General features: G+C 37.4%; 1 protein-coding gene across 1 annotated transcript; it reads left to right on the top strand.

The window, feature by feature from the left end:
- The first annotated feature begins 16,029 nt into the window (after positions 1 to 16,029).
- On the top strand, positions 16,030 to 17,657 carry LOC131044941 (uncharacterized). Its single transcript, XM_057978425.1, has 2 exons — positions 16,030 to 16,421; positions 16,683 to 17,657. Exons 1-2 carry the CDS (start codon positions 16,145 to 16,147, stop codon positions 17,408 to 17,410), a joined length of 1,005 nt encoding a protein of 334 aa, XP_057834408.1. The 5' UTR covers positions 16,030 to 16,144; the 3' UTR covers positions 17,411 to 17,657.
- The last annotated feature ends 5,927 nt before the right edge of the window (positions 17,658 to 23,584 follow it).

Below are 23,584 nucleotides of genomic sequence, written 5' to 3'. Positions count from 1 at the left end.
ATTCCAAGGAATTGACTTTCCATTTGTCGAATATATATAGTATTATAGACACCTAAAATTTACCACTATCGTTTGTTTCATTTATCAGTGTTATTATTGTTGCAAATATGAGTATGTGGTGTCATTGATGTCAAACTTGTTGTGATTGATGTTAACTACAGTCTGTAAATATGAGATCAATTATGTCCCTAAGTAGTATCATATTAGGAGTTTTCTTATGTGTTCACATTAATGTATGGAGATTGCTAGTGGTGATTATAGATGATATATCTGATTGACTCATATCTATTCCAGAGCATTGAACAAGTATCCAGGTTTCTGTAGCAGATTATGGCTAAGTATGATTGTTTCGGTAATAGTATTTTGACAGGATTCAATATTCTAGTCTGCATTGTGTCGCATTGATTCATATTTTCTTGTGGTTGTAATATTATGTTTGTGGATGCAAAAGAATGTTAGATCTCAGGTTTCATGGTCCTATTTGTTTCACAGTGGAATTGGTGATGGTTTGAGTGTTGGAAATGCAAAGACTGTGTACCTGTTCGCAAGAATGCTTTGCAATCCTCCATCTTTTGAAGATTTGGTGTTGTGGTTCTTTGATATGGTATTGTTGGTGTTAGATGATTCTATATTGTGTATCTACAGGTGGTATGGAGTTGCACATCATATTTTGAGTATGTTTGGTTGGATTGCATTATCGGTTTTATCTTTTGGAGTCGACTTGAGTGGCTTGGTCCATGTGGTAGCGTGCATAGTTGAAGGTGATGATTTAGGATTGATAAGAAGGTGTGCTGACATGGTGTGTTGTTTCACATGTCTTGTTTTCCTTCTGCATTGCTTTGGAGAAAGTATTTGGGGCCGACTGTTTATATTCTACACGTTACACCTAATTAGGCCAACCTAATTGATGTATCTCTTTGTTGCAGATGATATACATAAAAGGGGTGAGATATTTTGGAGGAATTGAAGTTGAATACAAAGTTTTGCATGGTATATTATGTAAGAGCGAAGGTGCACATTTTCAAATGAGCAATAATGAAGTTAGTTTTAGATGTTTAGAATAGTGAACTATAATCAACATTTCAGAGAATGCACTTCTTTGTAGTTTAGAAACAATAATTCATTGTAGTAAAATCTATTGTATCTTTTCCCTCAAGAAGTGATCTTCAGTGTTTTTCAAGTCCACTGTACAACATTCCTTTTGCATGGGTTTCTTATATGTAGTTAACATATTCATTTCCATGCACCAATTTTAACAAGTATTTTGGTTGTAATTTCATTGTCCACCAATATCTTTATGGTTGCATTGCCTTACCTTACTTTTATCCTTTGTATGAAACATCAATTTTAAATGTCTTAGGGGTAAAAGCATGAAGTTGTGTCACACTTGGGGCTAATTGGGGGTAGTTCGGCTGGACTACCACCTTGCCACGTAGCACCTCGTGTCACTGGCGTGACGCGTAAATGACGCCAAAAGTTTGGTCAAACTCAATTCGGCCAGACTCTTGGCACCATTTAGGTGCTTTTTGTGAGTGCTTGAGCTTAAATTTTTCAAAAAAAATCAAAATAGTTCAGCCAACCTCAGTCCAGCCGGACTCACCTATGTGGCAGGTGATATGGTAGCCAAATCACCTATTTTGTCTGTATTTCTGAAAATTTTCACTTCTCCTCAATTTTTCTTCAGGCAAAATATTTTTTTTACAAAAATAAAAAAATACCCTTTTCTAGAGCTTGAAGTCACGAATTTAAACATATAATTTTTTTTATTAATTAAACATTGTGAGTAGGTTTTTTAAGTTTAAAAAGAAACTGATTAGAAATTTTAAAATATATATTTTTTTGATAAGTGAAAGTAAAAACAAAAAAAATTAAATGATATTAAAAAGTATATTTTTTACTAGATGCGAGATTCTTCTCCAAAGGGTATAATTTTTTTTTTGATAATCATAAATTTAGTAGACAAAAGGTGACGTTGAATGAAAACTACCAAATTTAGCTATGTTGGACTTTAAATATTATTACGAGAAAAATATACATCAAAATTAATTTTTTTTTTCTAACAATGCATATATATGTCTTCTATTCGGAAAATTAAAATCAACAATAAATAAGTTCATTTTCATTCTTTTTGGTGACGCCAACTAGAACCCTTGATTTTCAACATTTTTTAGCAATAAAAAATCTGTCTTAGAATATATAAAACAAATGTCAAATTTTTTATTTTTTTTTAAAAATTAACAAACATAAATTTCATTAATATTTCTATATTTGATCAGTTTACATCATTTTGAAATTCAATTTAGAAATGTCACTTTTATGTGGTCAAAGTTAAACAATTTTAGTTGTGTTGGCCACTTCCTTTATAAAAGTGGGACATAGCATTATGATTTTACCCTTAGACTATTCTTATTGTCCTTTATAACCTTGCCAAAGGTGTCTTTATCCATTTGATGATGAGATTGTTGAAAACTAACATTATCCTTTCATTCCTCCAATCTTTCTTCTTGTAATAGATGAAAAAGTTTTAAAATGGTGTGCTTGAAAATGGCTCTTCACTATGTATGTATGTTTTGAGAGAAAATATTCAATATTGTGTTCTTTTTACCTAAAAAACAATTACATTTATGAGGTGAACAATGATTGACAAAAAATATGATACCGTGTTCTTTTTACCAAAACTAGAACCAATATGCCCCATATCATCAAATATTCTCTAGCATTGATAATATCTGATTATATACTTGAGCACATTTTTTTGGATCAAATTATATGGTAATGAGATCACCAAATATTGATTTATGTTAGTGTTATCACAAAAGCTTGCACCCTTGCTGAGCTATCAACTCAACAACCTTTTGAAACATGGAAACAACCCCGAAGTGTGGGACCTTGCGCAAGGGGGTTGAATCTCCAGAGAAGGCCGACTTCCTTCTCAATCCAAGGTGTAGGTGTTGAACCAACTCAACACTTTAAAACTAACTCCTAAGCCTACCCTAACAACTTGTAGAGGTAAAGGAAAGAGAGAATGCTTGAAATGAAAGGAGGTGATGCACCAAGAAGAGATTGTTTCTCTCCCCACCAAAATGACACAAGAAAATCAACTAAAAACACCCAAGAGATGCACAACTTCAGTTGTACGAGTGACCCCAATAGATGTACGGAGGTTAGAATTTGCTAAGTGTCAAGAAGGGAGAAGAATTCCCACAAGTCACACTCAGAAAACAAGCTAACACAACATACATGTGAAATAAAATCACAAACATACACTTATAATGGAGGTAAGAACACATACACAACATGCATAAGTTAAAAGAAGGCAAGATGATGATCTTCAATTAATTCGAGGTCAAAAGCCAATCTTACAATTGCAAAAATGCAAAAGATTACAAGTCTTCAAGAGAAGAGAAGAGCATAAGAAAGCTCAAGATAGCAGGGAGAGAACCCTTTACAATGAGGCTTAACAACCTTATATGGAAAAATGGGTTACAATGGTGATCATGACCCCTGCATGTCAGTCTGGAAGTGCAGAGAAGTGCATGCACTTGACTTGTACATGCAAGCAACCTAGCCATACCCACAAAGGGAAATCCTGAGAAGGTGGATTGACTAACCTTCCAAAGTCAGGCATGACATAAGTCACCAAGCATGGCCCTGTACCTCCCTTGATGGAAATCCTACCAAAAACATTAAATGCAGCTCTGTGGCTCCACAAAAAAGTGCATAAGCCACAAAACTGTCAGAGCATTTAAAGCCTTAAGTATCGATCACGCCATCCAGAAGTGTTGCAAGCCAGAAGCAAGTTGGAAGAATTCGGAGACTGGAGTCACCATAGTTGGGGAACTAGGAACTTGGGAACCTGGGGGTTCTAGAGTTCGGGGGTTGAAGAACAAGGAACTTGGGAACCTGGGGGTTCCGAAGTTTCGGGGGAGGAGAACTAGGAACTTCAAAACCTAGGGGTTCCGGAGTTCTGGGGTTGAGGAACTAGGAACTTGGGAACTTGGGGGTTCCGAAGTTCCAAGGTAGAATACTAGGAACTTGGGAACTTGGGGGTTCCGGAATTCCAGGGTTGAAGAACAAGGAACTTGGGAACCTGGGGGTTCCGGAGTTCCGGGGGAGGAGAACTAGGAACTTCGGAACTTGGGGGTTCCAGAGTTCCGGGGTAGAAGAATAAGGACCAAGGAACTTGGGAATCTAGGGGTTCCGGAGTTTCGGGGGAGGAGAACAAGGAACTTGGGAACCTAGGGGTTCTGGAGTTCCGGGGTAGAAGAATAAGGAACTAGGAACTTGGGAACCTGGGGGTTCCGGAGTTTCGGGGGAGGAGAACAAGGAACTTGGGAACCTGGGGGTTTCGGAGTTCCGGGGGAGGAGAACTAGGAACTTGGGAACCTGGGGGTTCCGGAGTTCCGGGGTTGAGGAACTAGGAACTTCAGAACCTGAGGGTTCCGGAGTTTCGAGGGAGGAGAACAAAAGAAAAGATAAGGGAATGAAGGGAACTTCAGAATCTTGGAGTTCCGGAGCAGAAATGAAAGAGGCTAAGGCAAAGAAACTCAGAACCTCGAGGTTCCAGAGTTCCAAAGAAGAGAAAGAGAGGGCCAAGGAACTTCCGACAAGGCAACACTTCAAACCATGATTTCACTGCTTTTTTCCTTGATCAATTGGGCAATGTTGTTCCATGGAACATATCTTTGATTGGTTCTCACTGATGGACCAAGGGTGTCATAGAATGACAATATTTTTGGTGATTTGTTCAGGATGCTTGCCTGCTAAGCATGAAGTCCAAAAGCCTTAAGCATCCATTGGGCATTGAGGCATGGAAGACCCAAACATTTGTGTGCCATCACTTGGAGGAAAACTAAAAACTAGAGCATACACCCTCTTAAGGAGAATGTGGCATGTGCATAAGCACTTATGAAAGCAAAACAACCTCTAGTCTAATATTTACATAGTCATCAACACCCTCTTTAGAAGCAAGGCTTGAGATGAATCCCATTCACTGGGATTGGAAGAACTTCACCATCAAGCTTGGAGAGATGAAATGCATTAGCCTCCTTGCAACTAGTGATGACATATGGACCACTCCAGATAGCATCAAATTTGGAGTGTCGCCTAGCTTTGGCTCTGTTTGCATCCCACTTGAGAACTAGGTCTCCCTCTTTGAAGACCCTATTAGTAGCCCTTTTGTCAAAAACCTTCTTAACCTGCTCTTGATGAGTCTTAAGTGTATGCATAGCCTGACTTCTAACCTCCTCCAACTCCATCAACTCAACTAGTCTTACTGTCATGACATCATTCTCTATTAATTCCAGTTGATGTGCTAGTTCAAGAGAGGGCAACTCTAGGGAAGTTGGGAGTCTTGCTTCCTTCCCATATACTAGCATGAAAGGGGAGTTACCAATCGCCCTCTTGGGTGTGATTCTGTCAGTGCATAAGGTTGTCCTCAACTTAGTGTGCCATGCCCTCTGATTGTCTTCAATTGTCCTTTTAATTATTCTGATGAGGTTCTTGTTGGAAGATTCAGCTAACTCGTTACCCTAAGGGTAATAGTTGGATGATGTCTTGAAGTATACACCATGCTTAATTGCCCAAGAACTGATTTGGGTTTCAACAAATGCACTGGCATTGTCTAATATGATGGTGGAGGGGACACCAAATCTTGTCACAATTCCCTCAAGGAATTCCAACACTGAGGCCTCAATGACATCCCTCAATGAGACTGCCTCTGTCCACCTAGTGAAGTAATCTGTTGCAGCCAAGATCCACTTATGGCCAATACTAGAAGGTGGGTTTATCATGCCAATGAAGTCTAAACCCCATTGAGCGAACAATTGATCTGCTTGGATGGGATGAAGAGGTAGGCAACTAGTCTTTGCTTCCCAGAGAAGAGAGCACATTTATTGCAATTCCTCACCCATCTATGTGAGTCACTGAATAAGGATGGCTAGTAATAACTAGCCCTCATTATTTTGATAGCCGTAGTCTTTGCAGAGAAGTGGCCCCCTGAAGAGCCATCATGAAATTCCTCTAACAATCTGCTAACTTGGTTTTGCTCGATACATCTTAATAAGACTCCATTGGAGTCTTTTTGAAAAAGAGTGCCATTCACTAAGACATAGGGAATGGACTGCAACCTGAAATGCCTTCTTTTGGTCTTGTCTAGACCTTGGGGGTATCTACCTTCTATTAAGAAGGCAGTCATGTCACTTACCCAACTGAATTGAGTGTTGTTGTCAGTTGGTTGATCTTCTTGTAACACAAGGGCGACCTCTGAAGTAGTCTCAGAAGATGAGACAAGTTGTTCACATAGGCCCCTGCCTCTTACAAGCTTGGTGATCTTGATGTTGATGTCATACTCCATGACCTTGGTTATCCACCTAGCCCTCTTCTCACTCGTATCCTTGTTTAGAAGGGAATCCTTGACACTTGCATGCGGAACTAAGAGTTGGATCCTGTTGTTGGACAACATTTGCTTGAACTTTTTTAACGCCCTTACAACAGTGAGGACTTGCTTCTCTACATAGCTATATCTAAGTTCATAGTCCTTTAACCCCTCACTAGAGAAAGAAATAGGTTGCTCCAACTTGTCATCGTTCAGCTCTGTTAGGACAGTTGAAATGTTGGATTCTCCTCCGAAGGTATAGAGGATAAAATCCCTTTCATAATTAGGATTGACGAGGGTAGGGGCCTGAGCAATTGCTTGTTTGATCTTTTCAAAACCGGTCCTTCCTTCCTTGGTCCAACTGAAAGCCAAGTTTTTCTTCAACATGGAAGTGAGGGGTTTTACCATGGTGGCAAGGTTGGGAATGAAGCTCCTCACAAAGTTGATCCTACCAAGGAAACTTTGCAATCCTTTCTTGTGACTGGGGAGTGGAAGAGAAAGAATAGCCTCCACTCGCTTTGGATCAATGGTCAAACCCTCCTTGGATACGATATGTCCTAGCAATATTCCTTGATCAGTAGAAAATACGCACTTGGTAGGGTTCAAAGACACACCATACTCCCTGCATTTCATGAACACCTGCTCAAGATGACCAAGATGATCAGCTGCATGCTTCGAATAAATAGTTATGTCATCAAGGTATACAAGCACAAACTTTGCTAATACACCCTTGAAAGCCATGTCCATCACTCTTTGGAATGTGGCACCTACATTTGTTAGCCCAAAGGGCATTTTACAATAAGCATAGGTACCCCACTTAGTAGTAAACGTAGTCTTGTATTGGTCTGATTCTTGGACCAAGATCTAATTGTAACTTGAATAACCATCCAAGAATGAAAATCTTTCTGAGTCGCTAACCTTTTGGAGAATCTGCTCCATAGAGGGAAAGGGATAGTGATCTTTAAGGGAGGCTCTATTGAGATCCCTAAAGTCTACACATAGTCTGATCTCCCCATTCTTCTTTCTTACAGGGACAAGGTTGGCCACCCAGGAGGAGTGCTTGATAGGGAAGATGATATTGGCTTCTATGAGCTTGGTCAACTCCTTCCTCATTAGTGGCTCAATTTTGGGATTTATTGGCCTTTTCTTTTGCCTAACTAGCTTTGCAACTGGGTTTAGTTCTATGGTATGCTGGGCTAAGCTAGGGTCAAAGCCCTTCAAGTCTTCATAGGTCCAAGCAACTATGTCATCATACTCTTGGCAGAGCTTAACAAAGGCCTCATGCTTGGTTGAGGAAAACACCTTGCCCAAGTTCAAGGACCTACCCTCAGCAACAACAACTGGCTTGTAATCACCCCTCTTTGCAGTCAGGTTCATCTTCTTCTTCGACTGATCATCTGAGTTGAAAATGCCTTCCAAGGTAACTAGACCTTTAGGCAACTTGTTGGAGTTAAGCTGCATGATTTGGTCTCCATATTGGTCTTGCAGCCTAGACTGATTTTTGGCAGAAAACTTTGGTTCATTTTGCAAGAAGTTGACGATCTGATGGTCGCTTTCAAATACTTGCCAATTCACTTGGCTGTCTGGGACAACAGGCCTCACAACAAGCCTGATGTGTTGCTCCCTCTCACTTGCAACATGCGCTGGTACACCAAATTGAGCACCAACTGCTACAAGCTTATCAACATGTTTGTTCTGACCCCTAGGAACGCTCTGGATATTGAAGGCCTCAAATCCTTCAATCAAGTCCCAAACCCTGTGTTTGTATGAATTGAGTAGGTTTTTCTTTGCTACACTTTGGGCTCGAATGTGATTAACAACCAGTTCACTATCTCCAAATACTTGCAGAGATCTGATCTTTCTGCTTTGTGCAAGTTGGAGACCTTAGATCAAGGCTTCATACTCAGTGACATTGTTAGTGCAACCAAATTGAAGCCTAAAAGAGAAGAAACATTTCTCCTGCTCAGGAGAAATAAGCATTACCCCGACACCTGCACCATTCTTGTTTCTTGAGCCATCAAAAACATGTTCCATAACCCCTCTGAATCTCCTTGCATCTTGATGAGGTTAGGGATAGGAGTATCCTCTTCATGGATACAATAGGTGCCAAACCCAGTCTCTTCAGTCTCAGCTAATGGATCAAACTGAAAAGCATTGGCCCATTCGTCCAGCAAGCAATCAAGAACCTCTTGCAAGAGAGTAGCAGGCTCACAGACAACACACTCCTCCCCCTCTTCATGCAAAGTACAATTCATGTTTATAGGGCTAGGGATGTAGGGCTCAATGTGGTTTTGGGTAATGGGCTCTACCCTTATGGTGACCTTGGTACCATACCTTGTTCAAAATATCATATGGGACTAGTCAGAAGATATGTACCCACCTATCTTGGCTGTGAAGTCTCTAGACAAGCAGATGGCGAAGAAGGCAGGGAGGTCGATGATGGATATGTCTTACAAGATAGTGCAACCAGGACATGCATGCAATGTTAATTTCAAAATTTTTACCACCCCTACTGTCTTAATAGAAGTGCCATCTAACTGGACGACCCCTTTGGTCACAGGTTCATATTCTATGCCAAGAAGATCAACTACCTTCTTAGGCATGACTGAGCTACTAGCTCTTGAATCTATCATGCAGTTGTGAACCAAATTTTCCTCCTATGATCAAGGAGAGAAAGAAAGGGGGAGGCTTACGGATCTTGTTTGAATCTTCCTCATCCTTGGGTTGCACCAAATTGGTGGAGGCTTCCTTTTCTCTGACTGTTGCCTCCTCACCTAACTGATTGACTTCCTTCAGTTCCTCCTTAAGCAAATCCCTTTGAGATGGGATTGAAAGGGCATCCCACATAGTGACGTTGGGGTTGGCCTTCTTCATTTGATCAACTATGTTGAAGGGACACCGACTGGTTTTAGAAGCCCCTTTAAGGCTACAAGGTCTGCCTTTGCTCTTTGGATGACCTGGGTCTCCTCCTGCCTCTTGTTCCCTTGCATGGTACTTTGGCTTGTATCATGGATGGCTACATTGGGTGTTGTAGCTTGGACTGATGTTGAAGGTGAGGTAGCCTCCATGACTCTCTTCTTTGACCTTGCATACTGCAACATGGACTCACCATTTGTTTGGTTCAAACCACAAAATTCTGCCTCCTGCCAATTGACAAAGGTAGAATCCCCTTGTAAGTGAGCCTGGGCACCCACACTAGGCTGATTTGGGTCATATTACTGGCCAGAAGTGGTCGGCTCATCTTGCACTACTAAATTTTGGACAAACCCTCCACTTTGGCGTACACCTTGGTTGTCTGGCTGATTACATGGTTGACACCAATCTTGCTCTTGGGCAAGGTTATTTTACATTGGAACTATTGCCTTTGAGTTGCTTGCGTTTGTGGGGTTCACACTATTCAAAGGCCTGGCATTGCTCCATTGGTTTTGCCCTTGAAAGGGTGGCCTGTTTTGTTGATAATTTTGACCTTGTGCTTGATAAGGTCTGTTATACTGAGTTTGTTGTCTTTTTAGTGCCACCAATTCATTGCCAAATTTTTGCAGTAGAGCCTTGACCTCATGGAGCTCATTGGAGGATGTAGATGGCGTGGATGGTTGCCCTATGAGAGCCATGGGGATAGGAGCTAAGGTGGGTTGTTAAGTGTGAGCTTCTAGGAAGAGAGGCATTGGAGGCCTTGGAGCTATCTTCCCAGCTTGGATCAAACAATTTTCTGCTCTTATGGCTATGTCGTATGCACCTAGTAGAGAGGTTCCACCCATTGATTGGATCATGATGGCTATATCATTGTTGAGGGCTCTAAGATAATACAAGAATGCATGATTTGGGGATGGCTTCACTAGAGCATGGATTCTATTCCATGTCTTATGAAATCTGAAGTTGAAGTCTCCCATGAACTTGTGGGGTGCCCTCTTGATCGTAGTTAACTGCTCCACAAGTGATAGGTGATCACTTTTATCTTCGAAATGGTTGCACAACCTCTCCCCCAATTCATCCCAATTGTGAATGGAGCTAGACGACAACCCTCTATACCACTGCAAAGCTTTTCCTTTCAAAGATGTGGCTAAGAGTCCGACAGCAACATCATCCTGAGTGATATTATGGACGGAGCAGATGTTTGCAATGTCTTGAATGTGGTCAATGGGTATAGTAGTTGTTTCACTAGTGAAGTATGGTATACTCTTCAACGCACCCACTGGTATGTCATTCCATTGAGTCAAAACAAGGGTACTCCCCCCATTGAAGGTAACAAAGACTTGATTTCTTGCCATGTGAAACAATGGTCTATTGATATGGGTGATGGGAGCCCTTGATAACAATGAGCTTTCAAATGGAGGAGTAGAGTGAGACCTAGGAGATGGAGTGTTTACAACCTCTACACCCCTGACTGGTGACAATGAAGATCTACCTCTCCGCCTTCTAGGACCTACAGATGGAAGCTCTACGAATTGGAACTTGCCTCTAGAAGACGCCCTTGTATGAATTTTGGGCATGAAATCCGCAATCGACCTTGGAAGTTCGGAGGTCCGGAGTATGATTACTTCGGAACCTTGGGAGCTCAGATATCCAGAGTGAGGAAGTTTGGGAGTTCGGAACCTGGGGGTTCCAAGTTTCCGGGTCTAAGCACTTCAGAACCCGGGGGTTTTGAGGTTTCGGAGTAAGATGCCTTCACTGACTTCGGAACCTGGGGGTTCTAGGGTCCTAGAGTTAGGAACTTCGTATGAACAAGAACTGGACTTGTTGAGCAGAGTCGCCAAGTGCTTGAGAGATGATTGCCTCTTAAAGACTGAGATGCCAAGAACAATACTGAATCCTTAGCATGTAAATCGAATGAAGTCCTACCAGGCGTGCCAAAAACTGTTATCACAAAATCTTGCACCCTTGTTGAGCTATCAACTCAGCAACCTTGTGAAACATGGAAACAACCCCGAAGTGTGGGACCTTGCGCAAGGGGGTTGAATCTTGGGAGAAGGTCGACTTCCTTCTCAATCCAAGGTGTAGGTGTTGAACCAACTCAACACTTTAAAACTAACTCCTAATCCTACCCTAACAATTTGCAGAGGTAAAGGAAAGAGAGAATGCTTGAAATGAAAGGATGTGATGCACCAAGAAGAGATTGTTTCTCTCCCCACCGAAATAACACAAGAAAATCAACTGAAAACACCCAAGAGGTGCACAACTTCAGTTGTACGAGTGACCCCAATGCATGTATGAAGGTTAGAATTTGCTAAGTGTCAAGAGGGGAGAAGAATTCCCACAAGTCACACTTAGAAAACCAGCTAACACAACATACATGTGAAAGAAAATCATAAACATACACTTATAATGAAGGTAAGAACACATACACAACATGCATAAGTTGAAAGAAGGCAAGAATGATGATCTTCAATTAATTCAAGGTCAAAAGCCAATCTTACAATTGCAGAAATGCAAAAGATTACAAGTCTTCAAGAGAAGAGAAGAGCATAAGAAAGCTCAAGGCAACAGGGAGAGAACCCTTTACAATGAGACTTAACAACCTTATATAGAAAAATGGGTTACAATGGTGATCATGACCCCTGCATGTCAATCTGGAAGTGCAGGGAAGTGCATGCACTTGACTTGTACATGCAAGCAACCTAGTCATACCCACAAAGGGAAATCCTGAGAAGGTGGATTGACTAACCTTCCAAAGTCAGACATGACATAAGTCACCAAGAATGGCCCCGTACCTCCCTTGATGGAAATCCTGCCAAAAACATTAAATGCACCCCTGTGGCTCCACAAAAAGTGCATAAGTCACCAAAACTATCAGAGCATTTAAAGCTTTAATTGTCGATCAGGCCATCTGGAAGTGTTGCAAGCCAGAAGCAGGTTGGAAGACTTCGGAGACCGGAGTCACCGTAGTTGGGGAACTAGGAACTTGAGAACCTGGGGGTTTCGGGGTTGAAGATCAAGGAACTTGGGAACCAGGGGGTTCCAGAGTTCCAAGGTTGAGGAACTAGGAACTTGGGAACCTGGGGGTTCTGGAGTTCCGAGGGAGGAGAACAAGGAACCTGGGAACCTAGGGGTTTCGGAGTTCTGGGCTAGAAGACTAGGAACTTGGGAACCTGGGGGTTTCAGAGTTCTGGGGTTGAAGAACAAGGAACTTGGGAACCTGGGGGTTCCAGAATTTCGGGAAGGGGGGGGGGGGAGAACTAGGAACTTTGAAACTTGGGGGTTCCGGAGTTCCGAGGTAGAAGAATAAGGAACTAGGAACTTGGGAATTTGGGGGTTCCGGAGTTCCGGGGGAGGAGAACAAGGACCTTGGGAACTTGGGGGTTCCGGAGTTTCGGGGTAGAAGAATAAGGAACTAGGAACTTGGGAACCTAGGGGTTTTAGAGTTCTGGGGGAGGAGAACAAGGAACTTAGGAACCTTGGGGTTCTGGAGTTCTAGGGGAGGAGAACTAGGAACTTTGGAACCTGTGTGTTCCGGAGTTTCGAGGTTGAGGAACTAGGAACTTCGGAACTTGGGGGTTCCGGAGTTCCGAGGGAGGAGAACAAAATAAAAGCTAAGGGAAGGAAGGGAACTTTGGAATCTTGGAGTTCTGGAGTAGGAAAGAAAGAGGCTAAGGCAAAGAAACTCGGAACCTCGGGGTTCCGGAGCTCCGGAGAAGAGAAAGAGAGGGCCAAGGAACTTCCGACAAGGCAACACTTCAAACCATGATTTCACTGCTTTTCTCCTTGATCAACTGGGGAGCGCTGGTCCATGGAACATATCTTTGATCGGTTCTCACTGATGGACCAAGGGTGTCATAGAATGACAACAGTTAGCTTCAATTCAACATGGACAAAGAGTAAAAGTTGAATGGTTTTGGCCCTTTTGTTCACATTTCTAACATTTAGGCCTTATTATGGAACTAAGGATGGATGTGGGAAAGACATATAAAAACACTTCCAACACATTGTGGATAATTTGTCTCTCAATTATATTACCTTGATACTTTTCATGTTTTCACTAATAAAATAGGAAGAATAGGATTTCCATAGTGCAATGATCAATTGTGAGTATTTCAATCTTGTTTAACTTGTTCCAAGGGTTCCATTTCATGTCCTTGTAATATATTAAGCACTTAATAGATTAGATATTAGTTCCATGAGGAGCAATGCACTTACCTTTTTTGGATTTTTCTTCCCTTCTAGGGGTTTTTAGGAGTATGTCTACATTTAGTCTAGTTTGTTGTTTTTTTTGCAATTATGTTGACATTTAAAAAAAAAGTTCATGTTTCCTTACATTGTTGAACTTATTAAGCTAAATTTATAAGTTTTATTTTAAATTATAGGAAAAGGAATATGGAGTAGGTAAGCATGTATCTATAATTGGTGATTATGAGAAGTGCTTTTTTTCACATTTTATAGCCCATCTCAATAAAAAATAGTACCAAACACAATATAATCTCTTGCATCTATTAAAAATGAGCTCCATTTTATAAATAACAAAAATTATTAAAGATATATTAGGTGAGTATTTATTAATGTTCATAAATAAACTGCTCAACAATTGGCTTCACATTAAATTGTTCTAATAAATGAACCCTCTATGACATTAAAAACCTTTATTTCCACAGAACATATGTTTTACGAGAACCACTTAGATGCAAGATTGAAACTACAATTGATTATTTAAATAAGAAAAATTCTCAAACCATTGTACACCAAAGAGCAGAGACAAAAACAAGAAGATATTAATGACATGTATTGGTACATCACTAACCAATACACTTAGTTTGTGTAAACCTATAGATATGAAAACATGAAAAATATAATAACCATATTAAAAATCAATAAGAAATACCAAATTTCATACAAAAAGAGGAACGTAAGAACAAGAGAACTTTGAAGGCAAATATTCTCTTGCAGTTTTTGTACAAATTGGATTGTGCTTGATGATCAAATGATGTAAACCAGAACAAATGAATAGGACTGGACCCAATACCTGAATATGACCGGACCAAATGAATATGAATCTATTCAACATCACACAATCAAATTACTTTTTAAAATTATGAAAACAATTTAGGTTGGATTATTTGTTAAGGTGAGTTACAAAAGAAAATCTATTTACCTTATAAGTTTCTTATTCTAAGCTTTTGTCTTTCATATTATTAAAATTTTAAGAAATAATTCTTTGTCAAAATTGTATATAATTTTTTATTTAATTTTATTTACAAAATATTGAGTTCATAAAAAGAAATTTTATGATTGTAAATTGCAAGATTTTATTGTCTTGTAGATAAATATTTCTCATAAATATAAAATATATATGATTTTTTTACTTGAAAAGCAATCTTATGGATAAAGATTATTAAATTCTACTATACAACAACTACTAAACAAAATAAACAAATAATTTGTGTGTAGGTGTGGTAAAACTCCAATCTAAACTAAAAACATCAACATTAACAAGTTGGTATATAACTTGAGAATGACAATAGTAAACCTAGAAACATGAACCAAGATATGTACAATATTTGAGTCTTTTTGTGTTAGCTAGTGACCTAAAATTTAGTGACAAAAAACAAACAAAAAAAAAACAATGTAAGACAAAGATATATTCAAAATGGATTAAGATGCTATACATAATATATATTGAAGTTTAGGGACCATCCATTTATTGTGATGATGTTGTCATTTTCCAACATATTTCATTTATCTTTTAATTACAAATTGTTCTCATAATATAAATTCTACTTATAGTCATTATTTAGGTTTTTATATTTTGTAAATTTCAACATGGTGATTGAAAGTTTGAAAGAAATCAGATGTTGGTCCTTATTACAATTCTAGAAAACAATATAAAATTGTTTGAAGGTAGGTAAATGATTTCTTAAGTTTAAAAATTGATTGAATCTATCGGAAATATGAATAAAGATAATTCAAGCAAGAACAATTTAAACAAATAATGCATGCTTCCTTCACATAAACAAACTTCATAATCTATAAACAAATTCTAACAAACCTAACAAATATTTATTATTACTAACACTAATAAATACTAAGTGAGTTATTATTTTAACTCACTTTACCTCACACACTCTATCCCATATGAACATAATTAGAGAAACTTTTGAAAAATCTTTAATCGTTGATTTGAAGAGAGCAAAGGGGCAAAAAAAAACTCGTATATGAAATTATTTAATCTTTGTGAAGGCATGAATAGTTATGTTTTAACGTATTGTCATGTTTTACATTAATGAGAAATTTTCAAGAGTCTTCTTTTTTCTTCAAAAGAATCTAATTGTTTAGAAAAAAGAGAAAATTCAACAAAATCTGAAAAATTGTTGAATAACATCTATATTTAATTATATGTTACAATAACAATTTACTAATAAAAAGTCGTAGTTGTAGTCAAAACCTTTATAGAGAATTTACCTTTAATTTCCTATTGACATATCCCTTGACCCTCCTAAGATGCAAGTGCTATTAAATATTTACATCTATCTAACACAAATATAATTTCATTCCTTACCATAACATAAATTTGTAAATTATTAATAAATATGAATATTATCCTTGTTAATAATGAAACAACATAAATATTACTGTTTTAATTAAAAAATCACTCTCTTACAAATAGATCTTTCTTAAGTTATTAAATAACTTACAATAAATAACTTACAATAATAGATGGCAATTATCCATCAAAAGAGCATTGGATAAAACAGTGTAAAATCCAGTCGGATTACATTAGGGTTAGAGTTATTTGAGCACAGTTGTTCACTCTTTTCCAAGGTTATTTTGAGCGATCTGAAAATGGCGAGCATTCCCAGACTGGCAGCAGGAAGCAATGAAGAGCAGGTGGAATGTCGAGATGAGCTGATCACTGAAATACTTTCGAGGGTTTCAACCAGAGATTTGCTGAAGATGTCCACGGTGCGTAAGAGATGGCGCTCACTCATTTTTGACCCATCTTTTGCACATACCCATTACAAGAATTGTGACCGAGAATCGATGTTTTGTCTCATTGACATACCAGTTAGACGATCGATGCCAGATACCTATCAGTTCCGCTCTTACAATTCTCAAACGGGTAATCTTTCCATTGTTCCTTTTTCTTGGGAGGGCTTAGAGAGTAAATTTCTAAATGGGAATTTTGAGCTGTTTACCGCATCAAATGGGTTGATGTGCTTTTATCCACATTCGTTGCCTGTTGATATCCCTGTGTTGTGGGTGTACAACCCTGTGACAAAGTTTTTGAGAAAAATTTCAGTGCCTATTGAAGTGAATCTGGATACGATATATATTACAGAAACTTGTTATACGCAGAATACTCTAAAATTTGTGATGGCAGGCTTCTCTCTCGCCGAGGACTGCGCATATACCCTGGTGTTTGATTCTCAATCAAATTCGTGGTATAAGGGTTCGCCTCTATTGCGCTCTATTGATATATTTTCATACGATTATGTAGGGGAACCACTTTTTTTTGATGGTGTCATTTATTTCGTTTGTAAAGTCGAAAGCAGTACAGATGCGCAGGAATTGAAAGAAATTAGAGATGTAGATGCCTTGTTTAGAGATGACCAAGATCGTTTATACATGATTATAGGTTATGATGTGAATCAAGACCAATGGAACTTTTCTATTTTCATTCCTGCCTCAGTAGGGTTTCCATATTGCCTTACTGAATGGGAGGGAAATCTATTAGTTTGTGCATCTAATTCCACCCATGAGGAAAACCTGTTTGTATTGGCAGCAAGTTCCACCCACGACCGCAATCGGAGAATTAGATACAGCTGGGATGAGGGTGATGGGCATTTTGTGTTCTGGATATTGGATACAGAGCATAAGCTGTGGACACGAGAACGGGAATTAGATTTATCACATCAGTTTCACACTTCCTGGAGGGTATCTGCAAGCGGTGGTTTAGTATGGTTTACATGTGGTTACAATTCTGTCACAGTTTACCATATGAAGAACAGACATTGGTCAACTCATCGACTAGACATCACAGCTTCTGCTTTGCGGAAGCGAAATCTTACATCATTTGTATGTTTTGAGCCTACGCTTTTGGCATTTTGAAACCCTTTTGTGAAACTGGTAGTTGGATTACAATTTTGTTGCTGTTTCAATTCATGTAAATTATTGTGCGTGTGTGACAAATAATCTGACTTGAAAAATACTTTTGGGTTTAGTTATGTCGGTCTGATTTAGTTGAGCGTAGTTGTCGGTACTGTCGAAGTGTAACAGAGGCAGCTCCTCCAGGATTGCTTCTTGGCTATCTTTCTGTCATTCTTGGCTAGCCTTAAACAATTTGCCATTTCATGTTCTTGTCCATTCCAACAACTCACTAATTTATGAATTTTTTCTTAGTTCCTGCAACATGAAATTAGACTTATGCAGACAAAGCAAAGCTCGTAAACAAAATTTGCATATATTGATGATAAAGTATAAGTCATAAATTCAACAATAGTAGTGTGTTGGTATTTTAGGCATGGTATCTATGGATTGGTATCAGACGATTAGTCCTGTGAGGGATAAGATCAATACTGAATGAAAACTGGAATACAATAATAATCATGCGGTATGCTGACAAAACATAAAGAGTTAGGATTAGAGATATTAAACCCATGTTTGATATATCCAGTGGTATCTATGATCATACAGAGCAGTCTGGACATACTGGGAAGCCTAAAGATTCTCATCTGACCATGCAGGTTGCCCTGAAAATGAAAAATCTATAATATTGGTGCAGCTTCTCATTGCTTAGCTTACCACTATAAAAGACAAGATGTAGAATAACCTTAAGAGAAGGCTATTTTACTAAATAGATCCAGTTCTCGTCCAAAACAGAAAGAAAACCCTACTACCTTGTTGGCAACAACTTACTGGTTTTTTTTAAGAATTTGTCAAATTGATCAAATGGAGAGCCGTATTTACTCATTCAGAGAGAACAGAAATGGTCAAATAACAGGTCACATATGTGACTTCAGAACACAACTCAAAAGGAGGAGCCCTCAGTATAGGAACTTGTCTATCTTCTTATTTTAAGAATTTAGAAGAGTAGAAGGAAGGGGAAAGGGAAGTGCAGTCACCCAAAAGAAAATTTCTCCTCCAATCAAGCATTCAAACAGTTCAATACTACTTTTTGGTAAGAGCGAAAAAGCACAAACTTTGTTGCCTGCTCCAAGTATGAGTTACAATAGTTCAATTATGTATGAGTTACAATAGTTCAATTATGTTAGCTAGATGAAAAAAACACAAACTCTTTTGCCTGTTTCAAGAATGGAAAAAACACAAACTCTTTTGTCTGCTTCAAGAATGAGTTATAATAGTTCAATTGTTTCTGGATTTGTTTATGTCTGAATTTTTGAATTAATGTATCGAGTTATGTTCTGTAAACTATTATCAAGAATGAGTTATAATAGTTCAATTGTTTCTGGATTTGTTATGTCTGAATTTTTGAATTAATATTTCGGGTTATGTTCTGTAAACCATTATCAAGAATGAGTTATAATAGTTCAATGGTTTCTGAATTTGTTTATGTCTGAATTTTTGAATTAATAAGAGTTATAATAGTTCAATTTGGGATATGTTCTGTAAACCATCATCAAGATAAAATAAGAGTTTAAGAAACTGTGATATTGATATGGATTGTGGAAATCTGTTTACACTAATAGTTCTAAAAGGCTAGCTAATATTAGCATGGTTAAGTAATCACAAAACACCAGAGGAGACTTGATGAGACTTGATGAGAAACGCTCTCTGTGCTTTGTTCTTTCTTTCATTGCTTCCTCACACACCATTGAGAAACGCTCTCTGTGCTTTCTGCTGTTTTGGCACTTTGTTTTTGACATTTTCAGTTGCACTTCTTAATTGGTTTGGCATGTGGATGGGATTGTGTTGTTCTTTGATGTTGTCTGCCCTCTATACTTACCAGAGTTACTGTTCTACTCGCTAACGCGGAGCTCAATGAGTACAACTCATCTAATTCAAAGACCTCCTTTCTTCATGAGTTGTTGGAAAATACTGATGACCAATTGCTTGTTAATGCCACCAAAAAAAAACGTCGAGGGACCTGTATGAAGTACATGGGAATATGTAATAAATCGAATAGTCCACATTGGAGTCGTCATAAAAGACAGTGGGTTAATAACACACTTCAATATTGCTAAGTAATTTCTGGATTTGATTGTGTGAATTTTTAGTATTAATAACACTCTTTTCTTGCTATCACTCTGATGATGGATCATGGAATTTGATCCGAAACGTTGGTAATACTAAAAATTCATAGAGTCAAATCAAGAAATTACTTAGCAACATTGATATGAACTGTGGAAATCTCATGCTTCTAACACACTTCTGTTCACTTGGACCTTTGATTCTCTTTCAAATAAGGTAGACCAGACATGGTTTATTTTGGGGATTTCTTGAATCTTTCTTAGACTATGATTTATTGGTTTTGGAGCATGGTATCTCACCTTTCAAAAGTTTTGGATCATGGTTTCTCACTTTTTAATGTGACTTTGAAATGACATCATGATATTTAGTTCCCTAAGGTCAAAATTGTAAATTCTTATGGGCAAAAACATAGTCCTAGAAATTTTACATTAGAAGTAATGATTAAAAAATGTAGCTATGTGCAATTTCATATTAGAAAAATTATATGAGTTGATCGAACCGTTTCCTACATAATCCTATGAGAGAAAAACATCTATACAATCTTATAGAATAATCATATGCAAAGATCAGAGACGCACCACAAGACAACACAAGACATACCCTAAAAAAAATAATGGGAGTTACAAATGGAGTTCTAAAGACATCCTTGACTAACTAAAAATAGTTGGAAATGAGAGAAACATGAAAAAGCAAATAGTACCCTTAATTGGAGCACTTTGTTTAACCAGGTGGATTTCTTATTTACAGAAATCCTATGTGGAATGTTGGAGTTGCCTCGGTTTGGGTATGTGAATTGGGAAGGTGGTTTTGTAACTCAACGTTGATTTTCTAGTTTGTAAATCCTATAAATTAAGTGCTTGGGATTGCAATTACACAAGCGTTATGATATATTTCTAGTGCAAGGTTATGCTATCAAATTGACCAAGGTGGAAAAGCAACTCATAGATGCAGCAAGGATAGGTTCTCTAAGAGTGCATGTTGAATTGAGAAAAGGTTCTTCAAGCTGCATCCTACCAAATTTATTAAAGGGTGAAAATATCTTTTAGCCCAAGTTTAATAATTGTAATCTTATTATTTTAATATGTATTAGAGCAATATTGTTGTCAGATATTTCAAAGGTTTTCCCAGGTAAATTTAGTGTTATCTATGTGGTGCCCTGTAAATTTTTACCTAAATGTTACACTCACATACAAACACACATTGACATGGGAAGTTTTGGAAACATGGGATATGGCTTGCAAAATGCTCTCTTGGATTTTACAATTGAGTTCTTCCTATGATATTTAAAAAAAAATGAACTTTAAAGAAAAAAGGGAAGAAGAAATCAAGAAAATAAACTCTTATTGAAGTGATGATACACCAATTACAGAACTTTCTCACTTGCATATGACTTGTTTTGCACAAGATTTGTAATCATGAAATGATGAAAATATACATGTAGAAATAAAAGGAAGGATTTGCACAATCATATTTGCAAGAGATTAGAGTGTAGGTTTGCAAACCAAGGCTACATGCACAAAATAAGAAAGCAAGAATAATTTTACTAGTAAAAGAGGGAGAAAATAATAAGACAACATTCGATCTCAAGATAAATAATGTAATAATAAAATTTGAATAAAAATATGTCAAATCACAAACAAAAATCGATTAAACACAACTTTGATTATAACAGTTTGTCTTAAAAGATACAAGCATGTAATCCAATAGAACTTTGTCGATAAAAGAATCTTCCCTTATTTTTAATTTGTGTTCTTTTATATAAAAGTAGAGGAAGATGAAGCTTTTAGAGAAGAGGAGAAAATCAAAGGACGAGAGTTGATATAGAGAAAAATATCCATTCTCTAATAGGTGGAAAACATATCTCCTAGTTCATTGTTCTTTTCCAACTTTTATGTGCTCCTCGTTATTTCTTGTAGTTCACTTTTTTTGCAAAGTAGAGTTTTTATTAAATAAAACCTTTTGATTTATCTCTTGTGAGCCCTTTTAAAAAGGCATGCATGCACTTTTATTTTAAACATTCATTTCCTCTACTTAACAACTACAATATCACATGCATTTCACTTTTTTGCTCATTTTAAATTGTTATCAATTAGTTGAGTGCACCTAGATAGAGTGATATGTTGAATCTCTCCTCAGTTGATAGCATGGAAATATCTTGGAGCTTGTGGATTACCTATAGATCAAGATGAATCTCCAAACAAGGTTGGTTCTATTGATGTCTCACCTAAACTAACCTATACTAATATTTAATGTTTGATACATACAATTGTTTAACAACCAAGTTTATTCATATGCACAACTCAAGGTTTTTTACACACTTATATATCAATGCTTCATAGGAAAGTTAGAATGCTCACTACTTAGTAGGAAAATCTGGTGTTTTTCACAGTTAGAGGTTGTTTAAATCAATGACATAACCTATAACTTGTATAAAGCATGTGTGTTTCTACATATAGGTGTTGGAAATGGGACATGAAATTATTGATTTTCGTATAAATCATAGAAATTTTTACATCAATCATCTAGTTGCACATAATAAAATAGATAATTAGAAGGATAAAATACTGTATTTTATTGATGACAAGGTGTTTTACACTTCAATATAAGCCTTAAAATGCTTTCTCTTTTATTGATAATGAAGTTACAATCTTCTTTTTACAATACTTGTTGTGTTACCAAAAAGAAATCATTTTTGAGTTACAATGCATAGTAGGACACTCAAAGGAACTCTCTAAGAATTACGATGCATAACCTTCAATTAGTAAGAATTGAAAGATAAATGACCCTAAGCATTCTATTTCTATATTAACATGGGAGAGAACACATGACATGCATTAAGACTATTAAATGACACTTCGTTCGACTAGGTTGCTTGACCAACCTCCACTTTTGTGTTGGATAATTGCTTCTCCTTGTTTGACTTCATAAAATCCTCCAAACTATTAAATGCCACTCCTTTTAGTCCCTTGTTTGACTTCATAAAAAGCTTCCAAACTATTAAATAAACACTGCTTTTGACTCGGTTGCTTGATCAATCTCCAATGCAGAGTTGGAAAACTGATTCTCCTTGTTTGAATCCATAAAAAACTTACAAGGTGGTATCAAGAAGAAGTAATGCTAACCTTTCAAACTTCATATTCCCATGCATGTTACTACAAGGACTCTTATACAATTGCCAATGATTGAAATTGCTCATAACTATCTCAAATTGCCCCCTAATCCTCTCCAACTAGCTCTTACTACCCTAACTTCCATTTTCATGATGATATGAACTACCTATCCATGTTTCTTTTATTGACAATTTCCCCTTTCTCTACTCAATCGTCCTTTAGTACCTTCAAAGTGCCACCAATCATGCATATAGGACATTTCTATAATTGTTTTAATCATTTTGCCAATGTAGTACTAGAATCTATTGATGAATTTCAATGCATTTTTATGCTAAATAATGTCACTAATTATTGCTTACCTATGATCTTTTGTAATTTTTCATGAATAATGATTGATGCAACATTTTTTTTATATATTTAAACACTTGACAAAATTCACTTGTTATTGCAATCCTAGTTTTTTACTACTTTCTATACCATGACACTACCATGTACTTTAATCAATGTCTTTTTCCTTATAACATTTTTCTCTATCTTCTTTATCTAGCATGATTGCCCACTTTTTTTTCTTTTTTGCCTCGCATGCCACTTTATTGATGTTGACTTCATGGACCTTGCATTAGTTTTTTTTTTCATCTCATAATGATTGTCCTGTATAGTTGATTGGTGATTTTCCTCTTTATTTGACTAATGACAATGCACAATGATGATTTTCATTCTCTTCTGATTATGAATTTGACAGTCATATTAAGATCTACCTTATGAATTGTTGATTGTGCATCTTTTCATAAACCACTATACTTTTAAAGAGACCTTGAAATTTGGTATCACTAATATATTGTCATAGTTATATGCAAGCTTACATGCATATGATAACATTTTCCCTGATGAGTCTAATCCACGCAAAGGAAAATTGTTACATCTTGACGTTTCCAACCAATGATATTGATTTCCCTTTGCAACA

The sequence above is a fragment of the Cryptomeria japonica genome, chromosome 1, assembly GCF_030272615.1.
Source record: "Cryptomeria japonica chromosome 1, Sugi_1.0, whole genome shotgun sequence".
Classification (NCBI taxonomy): Eukaryota; Viridiplantae; Streptophyta; class Pinopsida; order Cupressales; family Cupressaceae; genus Cryptomeria; species Cryptomeria japonica.
Note: the sequence above shows the minus strand (reverse complement) of the source record. Positions and strands in the feature narration are given on the sequence as shown.